The sequence below is a fragment of the Ovis aries genome, chromosome 5, assembly GCF_016772045.2.
Source record: "Ovis aries strain OAR_USU_Benz2616 breed Rambouillet chromosome 5, ARS-UI_Ramb_v3.0, whole genome shotgun sequence".
In the NCBI taxonomy this organism is placed as follows: Eukaryota; Metazoa; Chordata; class Mammalia; order Artiodactyla; family Bovidae; genus Ovis; species Ovis aries.
In genome coordinates, this window is record NC_056058.1 from 104,033,229 (window position 1) to 104,045,379 (window position 12,151).

Genomic DNA, 12,151 nt, shown 5'->3' on the forward strand with positions numbered 1-12,151 from the left:
CTGGGTTGGGAAGATCCCCTGGAGAAGGGAATAGCTACCCACTCCGGTATTCCAGCCTGGAGAATGCCATGGACTGCACAGTCCATGGGGTCCCAAAGCGTTGGACACGACTGAGCGACTTGCACGAAATATCTGATACTAGTTAAAGGCAAGTCCAGGCACCCAGCAAGATGCCTGACTTGGGTATTCCTACAACCCTGCTAACTCAAGTATGGTCCATGGACCAAAGCAGCACCACCGGCAGCTTTCCAAACACCCCATCACACGTCCCACCAAAGACCCCCTGAATCAGAATCTGCCTGATGGCAAGATTCCGAGGTGACCTGTGCACAGTGAAGCTTGAGAAGCGTTACTATGACCAGCATGTAGCCTGGAGACGCAACGGTGTGTGGGATGGAGGACAATACAAGGCCATAGCCACGTGATTAATACAGGTCTGTGGGGAAAGTTTTAGAGCTCTCTCAGGACAGAGTCTCTCAACGCTCACAGGTGGGAAACTCACTTATACCAGCTCCCTAGGAACCCTTTCTAGACACTTCTTCACGCTCTTTCCTGTTTAAAGACACAGCTGCTCTTAATAATTGTCTTTTCTCCTTGGTGCAAAGAGAGTATTTATCGTCAGCGTGCCGACATGTGCAGGAGCTTTGGCTTCCTCCCTGAACACGTGGATGAGTGAAAGGCTATTGCTGACACCTGAATAAGAAATCCGATGACTTCAAGCTATGTAAATTTAATTATTTCCTTTAATTTTTCTTTCAGGAATCTCTTTTTCTTTTCCTGAGCTTTGGGGAAGTCCTAGCAATTTTCATTGAAAAGAAATACAAGTCAGCAGTGGTTCGCTGAACAGGCTGACACGCAGCTTCATACAGGGAGAGGCGCTGTGTCTTTAATCTAATTTGTGCTCCCAATTTCCAGCTAATGTATCAAGGGATCCTGGTGTATGCATTAACAAGGAGACATCCGTAAGGCAGAGTCCAGCTCTCTGCAATTCTCTGAAACATGGCTTAAAAAAAAAAAATTAGTCTGGCTTCGTGTAGCTGCCCCCTAACACACACACACACAAATCGCTGTGTACTCACAGATGTAGAAGTATTCCCGGCCTGGTCTGAATTCGAATCCTAGAGAAAAAGGTGTGAAGAGCTGGAACTTCTCAGAGAACTTGAGCGGTCCGTTTGGAGAGTGAGGCCGGTTACACTCCCACCTCTTGAACCCTTTGGACGTGTGGTCGCAGGCACTGTAGCCGTCAAAGTTCACCATGTAGAGGACATAGCGCTCCGTCTTCTCTTCCGGGACGGAGTCCTCGTAGTGGGGGCAGAAGACGTCCAGGTAGTCGTTGATACAGACGTCGATGTGGTAGTCGCCCCTCTGGAACCTGTGGGAGGAAGAGAGCCATGCGGTTACTCAGGGAGGAGAGGCGCCTGCTGGGAGTCGGCGGGGAAGGCTTTAATCATGCTCTGGCTAAAAAGATTTACTGCAGCAAGTGCTTATTTGGGGCCGCATGACTTGAGGAAGAATTGATGCTTTTGAACTGTGGTGTTGGAGAAGACGCTTGAGAGTCCCTTGGACCGCAAGGAGATCCAACCAGTCCATCCTAAAGGAGATCAGTCCTGAATATTCATTGGAAGGACTGACGCTGAAGCTGGTCACCTGATGGGAAGAACTGACTCACTGGAAAAGACCCTGATGCTGGGAAAGATTGAAGGCAGGAAAAGAAGGGGACGACAGAGGATGAGATGGCTGGATGGCATCACTGACTCAATGGACATGAGTTTGGGTGAACTCTGGGAGTTGGTGATGGACAGGGAGGCCTGGCATGCTGCAGTCCATGGGGTTGCAAAGAGTCAGACACGACTGAGTGACTGAACTGAACTGAACTGATGATTTGAAGCATGGTTTGACATGTTGCTGTTCCAAATCTTAAATAACAGCAAGCCATTCTCCAGAGGACTTGCACTGTATTTATTCCAAATACCTTGCCAATGGAGCACCTCACTTTCACTTTAACTATTAAACATACTGATGGACTGTTTTCCTTTCACTGGTAAAATCATATATATATTGAAGCAAACTTTTCATATTTCTAAAGCAGTGTTTCATTTAATAAATGTTTTTGAATAATTTAAAGAATAAACGGTATTTGTTATAATTGAGAGCCTTCATTTCCTATGCAAAATGTGGAAAATGAGAGGGATAAAATTGAGAGAATTACAATCATAAAGTTTAAAAGTTGAAAATTAAATTCCTAGAACACTTCCACTTCAGAGGCAAATTAAACCCAAAGGCATAATGATGAAGCAATGAGCCCCTGAATTAGACCCAGAATGGAGACTCTGGATCCGAATTAGGTGTCTCTCTTAGAAAATCTGCTTTGTCACAAACTTGTTTTAGCCACTCTCTGTTTTGATGCCCTGCTCCTTTCCCTATTAAGTTGAAGCCACCTAAGTCAAATGACTTTCCCCCTTATTTCTTTCAATTTCATAGGCTGTGTTCTAAAAGGGCTGGACCGAGAAGCAGGGAAAAGAACAAGTCAAATGCAAAGAGCAAAACCACAGCCACCCCATCCTGAAAGAGTTAAATATATGCACGCACACACACACACATCACTGCCCACACCCCCGTGTCTGTTTCAATTCTTATCTTAGAAAAGTTTTGCTTATTCGTTTTAACTAAGGTGCCTTTCCCCATCAACTGAACAGCTTTTCCCAGGACCCAGCGGTGCGTGAAACAGGAGTTGTTATGTACACAACTTTCTAAAATCAGGGTGGCAAAGGCCACAAAACCCCCTTGTTTCTAGCTAGTGAGGAAATTCTTCTCTGAGCCCTTAGGAGGGTCATGATAAAACTACATTACTGCTGAAATACAGCGCCCATAAAGTCATATAATCTTCACGTCAGTCTCAGGGAGAACACTTCCCAGTGATGGTGAGCTAGTCTCTTCCATTTTCGGACATCGCTAGATGTTAGCAAGTTTCTCCTTCTATTAAGCATAAATCTCCCTCTGTGTGATTTCCATCCAGCGGTCCTACTTCTGCTGCCTGAGATTGCAAAGAGCAAATCTCATTCCTCTTTCACCAGGTAGTCCATAAACCACTCGGAGACGTCAGCTGTGTCTCTGTACCCTCCTTTCTCCAGACCTGAAAATCCTTTGTTCATTTCTGATAGAGTTTTCTTCTCCTCATTATTCTAGCATTTTGACGCTCTTCACGGCTTTTAGCTTGCCAGTATTCTCCTTAAAGTGTGGCACCCAAACATATCAAGGACCTCTGACAGGTTGTTGTGAATGCTGGTACCTTTGCTCTGGACACTAAACATTCATCGACAAAGTCGAGATTCCCTTCGGAAACACACTGTGCTAACAGTGGTAGAGCTACTTATTTTGAGTGAGTAGAACAGGATTTAAGGACTTGATCTGCTGCTGACTGAGCAGGAGCGTTGTAAGCCATCCTGAGCCTCAGTTTCCTCACGTGTTAAGTAGAATAATAACGAGAATCCACCTTGCTGACCTCACACGCCTGCTTCAGACCTCGGATGAGGAAATGTATGAAAAGTACATGTGAATAAAAGGCATCATTACTATTAACAGGATAGATTACAGTGGGCAGATAACAAAGTATTGCTTTTTAAACAGTGGCAGCACATGAAGCAGAAATAAAAATAATCCCCAGGTTTCCCTTTTCAAAAATCCCGGAGAAAGGATGTCATGTAAAAATCCTAAATTCTGTCCTCAAATATCAAATGGTCCTCAGAAACTCCACTTGCTCGATGCTCTTGAAAAGCAGCATGTAGATGTATGCAAGAGAAATAAGGGAAGGTGGCCAGATCACTTTTCCGTGAGGGGGTCTCAAGGTACATAACCATTTGTAAAAACTAAGAAGTATTTATTTCTTTATATTTACAGTGATCACGAAGCCAGGTTTACTTTTTTCTTCATTACCGGCAGACAACGATTTGTCAAGACGCAAGGACAGCCTGTGCTGCTTTTAAAAGGTTTTTGAACATCAAGGTAACATCACTGCCAAAGTACAAAGAGAAGACACTGCAGCGTTCGGATAAAAGGGTCTGAGCCGTCAATCACCTGCACTCAGAGCAGGCGGACGGTTCTGGCTCAGAGCCAGACAAGAACCGCAGCAGAAGGCAATGCCCAGATGCACTTTACATTATTATATTATTATTATAGATTTTAAAGACATTGCAGGGGGAAGTTGTTCCGTTCCCCAAGCCATGTCACTCATCTTAGCTTCTACTAGCCCTCGACCCGGCTTAGGAGAGAAAAGGAAAGACGCTGCCACCGCCCGCACCCATTCTGTGACTCCGTTATTCTACAAACTGGCAGGTTTTCTTGTGCCTCAAATTCAGCTACCCTTTTCTAACTCTTATCCTTGTTCATTCTGCTATAATCTTGATAAACAAACCATGAGACTGAGCACCCACTTTACACTGGGTTGACCAGTTATCCTTTTCTGGAGACAATTTACTTTGTGTGGGGTGTTAAGTGAATCACTCTGGAGCCAGTTTTATTTTTTCTTACCTATTTTTTCAAGATGTTTATTTCCTTGTTTTATTATTTTTTTTGAAATTTAAGTATTTTAGTTTTATGGCCACATAGCATATGGAGTCTCAGTTCTCCCACAAGGAATTGAATCTGCACCCCATCGTTGGAAGCACAGAGTCTTAACCACTGGATCATCAGGGAAGTCCCTGGAGCTGGTTTTTAAATATGAGATTATCTCAGCAGTTAGTACGGATATCCTTCTATGCATATGACAAAGAAATGATTATGATTTACCAAAGAATCAACCTACACTTCTGTTTCACATATTCAATTTGCATAAATTAGTTTACTAATGTAAATTTCAAAGAATGGACATTGTGAACATAAAAATAATGACAAAATGGAACTCATAAAAGGCATCTGTATGATGTAGCTAAGTACAAAAACAAAGAAAGGCTGAGAGTTAGTCTAATACTTTCCCAAATTATGCTCTTCAACTACAAAGTGGCACTGAATCATTCTTTCCTGGCCTTACCGTGAGGAAGCACACGTGTATGGCTGATATTATTGAGTGGTTATTATACTACATTCATTGTCTCAATGTAATCTCTATCACAATCGCACAGAATAGACACAGCTAGCGCCCTGAGTCAGAGATGAGGAAACCGAGATTAAGAAGTCAAGCAGCATGCCTAATGTCACAGGAACAAACAGGCGGAGGCAGAATCCAAACCCAGGCAGTCTGACCTCAGAATTGAGATTTGATTGCAAAAGTCAAGTTCTCGGGTCTTCTCTAAATGTTGCCAGAGGAATGATTCTCGCTCTTCACGGGGTTTCAGTTCTCTCCTTTATTCACTGATGCAACAAACATTTGCCGTGTCCAGAATCTGCTAGACTATGGCTTTACATATGTTGCCACGTGAAATCCTTATTGGGTAGTTACAATTAGTTTCATTACACCAACAAGAAAATGGCATTCAGAGAAGCTGTTATCCACTTTGTTGTTCAGTCCCTCAGTCATGTCCAACTCTTTGTGACCCCATGGACTGCAGCACGCCAGGCCTCCCTGTCCATCACCAAGTCCCAGAGCTTGCTCAAACTCATGTCCATTAATTCGGTGATACCATCCAACCATCTCACCCTCTGTCGTCCCCTTCTCCTCCTGCCTTGAATCTTTCCCAGTATCAGGGTCTTTTCAAATGAGTCAGTTCTTCGCATCAGGTGGCCAAAGTATTGGAGTTTCAGCTTCAACATCAGTCCTTCCAATGAACACCCAGAACTGATCTCCTTTAGGATGGACTGGTTGGATCTCCTTGCAGTCCAAGGGACTCTCAAGAGTCTTCTTCAACACCACAGTTCAAAAGCACCAATTCTTCAGTGCTCAGCTTTCTTCACAGTCCAACTCTCACATCCATACATGACCACTGGAAAAACCATAGCCTTGACTAGACGGACCTTTGTTGGCAAAGTAATGTCTCTGCTTTTGAATATGCTGTCTAGGTTGGTCATAACTTTTCTTCCAAGGAGTAAGCGTCTTTTAATTTCATGGTGCAGTCACCATCTGCAGTGATTTTGGAGCCCCCCAAAATAAAGTCTGATACTGTTTCCACTGTTTCCCCATCTATTTCCCATGAAGTGATGGGACCAGATGCCATGATCTTCGTTTTCTGAATGTTGAGCTTTAAGCCAACTTTTTCACTCTCCTCTTTAGCTAATGTTAAATGAGCAGAGTCACCTCTAGGAAGAATGATTACACATGCCAATATTTACAAATTTCATGGGAAGCCAACCACTGCTTGAACACATTTGTAAGTTTCTGGGACATTTTCTTATAAATGTCTCCTCTTTAACTGCTATTGCTGCTACTGCTAAGTCGCTTCAGTCGTGTCTGACTCTGTGCGACCCCATAGACAGCAGCCCACCAGGCTCCCCCGTCCCTGGGATTCTCCAGGCATGGACACTGGAGTGGGTTGCCATGTCATTCTCCAATGCATGAAAGTGAAAAGTGAAAGTGAAGTCGCTCCGTCGTGTTTGACTCTTTGCGACCCCATGGACTGCAACCCACCAGGCTCCTCCATCCATGGGATTTTCCAGGCAAGAGTACTGGAGTGGGGTGCCATTGCCTTCTCCTCTTTAACTTCTACTCTTTAATTCCATCCTTTGGACCTGTGGTTCTCTACCTCTCTGAAACCACTGCATGTTATGAATTGTTAAGAATTCCTGGCTGCATACAACAGGCCAACAGTAATTACAATACAATCCCTAGTAAATTATCACAGTGGTTGGACTTCCCTGGTGGCTCAGACGGTAAAGCGTCTGTCTACAATGTGGGAGACCTGGGTTCGATCCCTGGGTCAGGAAGATCCCCTGGAGAAGGAAATGGCAACCCACTCCAGTACTATTGCCTGGAAAATCCCAAGGACAGAGGAGCCTGGTAGGCTGCAGCTCATGGGGTCGCGAAGAGTCGGACACGACTGAGCGACTTCACCTTTACGTTACAATGTGAAAGTATGCATGGTTGCCACCCTTAGAAAAGTGACTGTGTTTGAGTCAAATGATTACTGCTCTGGCTCTGATGTGATAACAGAAGTCCCAGGTGCCGGGAGGCATCTCGTGGGCGTAGAGTTATGGCCCCTGTCCTCCACTGGGTTGCGTGGCTACTGAGGTCAATGTTCCGTGTAATACACAACAGCATGTATATTTTGTTAGGACAAGAACGCAGTATACACGTTTGTCAAAATTTGGCAGTAGACTGGTTGAGAATGTCATCTATAGTGTGAAAGGATCATTTTAGTTAATGAAGAAGAATAAAATTCAGCATGGCAACTAATTCTTTGTAATCAATTCACCTACTAAAACGAATTATGCAATTCATGATTGTTTTGATGACCTAGAGGCTGCCTGGAGGGTTGGATAAAATATATATATATATAGACAGTTTCGGGGCTACTAACAGCAAAAATGACAACAAAAGGTGGGCTCCGAGCTACAAAGTCTCTATGCAGACAAGTGTGTTGGTCTTCTTTTCCCTTCAGCGCTCACCTGACGGCACCTCACAGTAGATACAGTTTTTGTGGTGCATTTAGACTACTGAAGACATCTATCTCCTTATTTAACCTGTCTGGAGAATGGGAATCACAGCTTGAGCCTTGGAATTCAGATGAAATCAGGACCACAGAGGTGAAGTGAAGAGTTGACAGGCTGTCTTTTCTCTTAGTTATCAATAATGTACCACCAGGTTTCTGCTGAGAAAAGGACCCAAACACTGTTTGATGACCACAGTTAACCTGATCGGTGGGGCTCTGCTCCCAAATAAATAATTTCAAACGTGGGTCACTCTGCAGGGGACACCTGGTACCTGCCCACTCCAGGCCTTGACCTCCAGTGGGCGTTCTCAGCTTACACTGCCCTTGGTTCCTCTTGGCTCCGCCAAGGAGCCATCACCTAGCTTCCTGTCTCAGTGGGTGGTTTTGCACAGCCTTGCCCTTCCTCCCTCCTCTCCCACCATCTGCGCTTGTGGGGCGGACACTGAGAGCTGGGAGGCCGCGTCCACAGGACGCACGGGGGTGCCCTGGGCTCAGGCTGCAGGGAAGCGGCAGCGTCGCGGCCTCCGAGGTCCTCTCCAGCCACTTGCCCCTGCAGTCCTCCTCCGCTCATGCCATCCTCCTTTGCTAAAGCCCAAACGCACTTCATTTTCAGTAGCTGGGAAAGAAAGGGTGCGGGGCACATTTCAAATGTTCTAAATTGGCCTTTAGCATATGCTGCTGGCGCAGCAGAGAGCCCGCTTCCAGGGAAATATGTACCCAGGTATTTTATCAAGCAGTTCCCAAGCGAAGTTTCTTCACTCCATAAATAGAGAAACGGCGTTACTGAAAGGAGACAGGGTGGCCGTTAGAGGTTAGGAAGCTGTGAGGCACTTTCATCCCCATCTCGTGGAATGTTCTAAAGGACTCAGTGATGAAAATGTTATTTTTCATGAGCTGGATAGCTGATTATTACATTTTAAATGTATTTTAATCTGTCAAGGTGGTGATGGTTTTAATATTCCTATTTGAACCAGACCACAATGTCACTTCGTTAATTACGGGGCAACTTAATATATTACATTCTGAAATTGAAATGTAAAAGAAGGATACGATTTATGGTCAAAGATTAGGCAAATTTATCAGCTCAGGGTTCCTCCCAAATTTTAGACTAAATCTAGATTGACTGTGTCTTGACAGCACAGCCTTTCCATTCTATCATGGATTTAATTTGAGAATAAGATGTCTCTTTTTAACCAGAAGAATTTCTCATCTGTCCTGAAGGGCCTAATGGGCTCAGCAACAGACATGGGGTTTGGTTTATAACTATGTTTTGGGAGGAGACGGGCAGGATGCGTTCTCTGTTGCGTAACATGCCTTTTCCTGTCTCCTCCTGTTACTCCTTTCAGCACAGAATGCCAGCCTTATGGCTTTCAGATCCTAAAGCTGAAGCCGTTCTTTTTTTGTTTTCCCGCAGAGGTTCAAGTGAGAAATATAAACAGCAAATCAGACTTGGGGTGGATAAATCATGTTCACATCACTGGGAGCTAAAGAAATTTGCTTTGCTGATTTTAAACGTTCCCTCTCTCACACAGGCTGAAACATGCCAGTCTTTCAAATGTATTGGTCACTGACCTTCATTTTTAGTTCTGAGATATCAGAGTCATAAACAGTTGTACCGATACCAGGCCGGTTGTTAAGGCTGAATGAGATACACGACACGATGACGGAAATCCATCATTTCAGGCAGCCTAATCCCGCTCTTTCAGGCTCTAGAACACACCGAGAATGAGGAAAACCCTCACAAAACTGAAGATTTACAAGTTAAAAGAAGACCTCCTCAAGGATGAGTTTCAGATACGTCTTCTACATATTCTTGTGCAGTTGAAAGGCTATAGGTTACAACACACACTCTCACTCAACGAAGCATACAATTCTGACAAAATATTTAGAACCCAGAGCCACCTCCTAGCTCTGCTATCCATTAACAAAAATTCCAATGACGTTCTTACACATGCAAGCTGGAAGAAAAAAATAAATGTTTCAGTAATCACAAATTCTGCTGCATGAGAGCTTTGTCTTCAGTTCAGTAGCTGTTGGTGATAAGAATAAGATGTAATTTTCTTGGCCAGATATTTAGAATTTATTAGTGGTTTAGTATACCAACCTGTCCCTTTTCTTCTCTGTGTGTGTGCTTTAAAAGCAAGTCATTTAAAAATCACTCAATTAACGCTAATTACTCATCTCAAATAGATGGACGGAAATCTCAATGCCTTGTGCTTGTGGCTTTTCTAGTACAAGTCACTTCGGGCTGAATGACTTTTTAAAATTGGGATCTCCCAGATGCAGTACCTGTTTCAAATACAAGGCCCACAAATGTTCTGTCCTCCAGTGTTTTAACTTGTTTGGGGTTTGTTTTATTAGCTTGACTGAGGAGCTCCAAAGGAAACAAAGCATTAAATTGGCAGAGCCTAAACAAGACCTTCTTTCAGGAAGGGACCCAGAGCTTTGGGTGACAGTCTAATTGCTTCCAAGCCCCCAAAGAGGCCTCGGGCTTGAAGTAAGAATGTGTCGACATCAACAGGCTAAATCAGCCGAAGAATGAAGCAGGCGGAGTTCCACAGACCTGACACATTGCCGCTGCTGCTGCTGCTGCTAAGTTGCTTCAGTCGTGTCCGACTCTGTGCGACCCCATAGAAGGCAGCCCACCAGGCTCCCCCGTCCCTGGGATTCTCCAGGCAAGAACACTGGAGTGGGTTGCCATTTCCTTCTCCAATGCATGAAAGTGAAAAGTGAAAGTGAAGTCACTCAGTCGTGTGGGACTCTTAGTGACCCCATCGACTGCAGCCCACCAGGGTCCTCTGTCCATGGATTTTCCAGGCAAGAGTACTGGAGTGGGGTGCCATCGACACATTGCAGACCACTGCAAATGGTTTTCTAAAAGGAATTAAAATAAAATAAAGAATTATCATCTGGCAATCGATGTGTGACCTCATGGAGGTCACTTCCATCACCCAAAACGGGCTCCTTCTCGACTCCTTCTGGTCAGGAGCTTCTAGACCAAGCTGCCCTTCACATCCAAAGTTATCCAGAGTCTACAGGGTGTCAAGCACATGGAACAAAGCGGCTGCCACACACACCCAGATCCGAAAACAGATGCAGGAAGTCCATTACCAGGTTGTCCAGCCACCATCCTGGGAGAACAAGGACCTAACAAACGGACTCTGTTCAGGGCATAAGGGGGGCGGAGAGTCAGTCAAACCATTAAGCTGCCTGCCAAGCGGCTCACACACATGCGGCCCTTTTTGTATCCTACAAGGATGGACTTACCCAGCCCAATTTCAGGTCCTTCCTAGTTTCAAAATTAAGAACAATAACCAAAGAGCCGCAGTTAATACCCTTACTACTAACCAGCTCAAATAATGATTTCACGGTCCTTACCTATTGCTGTACAAGCAGTAAGGAAATATTTATATTATTCCTTACCTACTGCTGTATAAGCAGAAAAATAAATATTTGTATTATAGCTTGATGATAACCTACTGGAATCATTACCATGGCCCGAGTTTTCAAAAAAACTGCGTGGGGTGTCCAAGATCGACATGGCTTGGAACTAATCTCTATTAGTTTATTATTAAATGAGCAAACACAAGCTGGAAGAAAGAGAATACATGTTCTATGGCTTTTTTTAATGTTTGATCGTCATTGGACCAGGGTAAGCAAGAACCTTGCAAAGCTAGGGCACAATAGTGATACTAGTGCTTTATACAAAGCTCTAGGATGCAAAGCAGAAATTATTGCTGTTTCCATGCAAATCGGCACATGAGAAAGTGGCTGTTGTCACTTGGTGTGGTTGGGACCTTGCTGGATACAAATCTGGAGAGACGGAAGTGATCTGGAGTGGTTAGGAAGTAAGTGGTAAGCAGTCACAGAGAATATTGAATTCATTCAAGGTAAATGCATAGATGTAGGAAACAACACCAACAGCAACGCCGGCAGAGCACTGAGCCCCACCCACTCGATGGCCGTGAGTCTGAGTGAACGCGGGGAGCTGGTGCTGGACAGGGAGGCCTGGCGTGCTGCGGCCCAGGGGGCCTGTGCTGCGATTCATGGGGCTGCAGAGAGTCGGACACAACCGAGCGGCTGAGCGGAGCTGAGCACTGAGAGCACATCCCCAGGGCTATTGTGACGCCAGCTATTTTTACGGGGGCTTCCTTTCTTTACGTAGAGTGCTCCTCGGAGGTGCTCCTGGAGTTTACTCATTCTTGTATCCCCAGCGCTCATCATGGTGTCTGTACACAGTGGTGACTTGAGGGACGTCCCAGACAGGAAATCGTAGCTGATGGACACTAGAAGCAGCGCCTAAAAGCAGACAAAACTTTGCAAAGTGCCCAATAACCTCCTTCTGTGCTCTGGACCCCAGTATCAAACGCTGATAAGAGCCAAATAATATACAGACAAAGGTCAAGACCAGGAAACAAAATAACAGCCAAAGGCAGAAAGGAAAATGGTAATCAGGACTGTTGTTCAAGCAACGCTAGAGAATCACGCCCAGCCGGGTAGACAACTTCAGCACCTAAGGCAGAATGGAAGTTTCTCTCGTCATTAAGTCCTCTATTCAATTACCATTTATCGGG

The 12,151-nt window shown here is 44.7% G+C and overlaps 1 protein-coding gene across 2 annotated transcripts in view; it reads right to left on the minus strand.

The window, feature by feature from the left end:
* EFNA5 (ephrin A5) overlaps positions 1-12,151 on the minus strand; it is a 292,897-nt gene that overhangs the window by 51,461 nt on the left and 229,285 nt on the right. For both annotated transcript variants that reach the window (XM_012179028.4, XM_004009108.5), the window contains exon 2: positions 1,080-1,372. In XM_012179028.4, the coding sequence (XP_012034418.1) occupies positions 1,080-1,372 (293 nt within the window). The remainder of the gene's footprint in view (positions 1-1,079; positions 1,373-12,151) is intronic.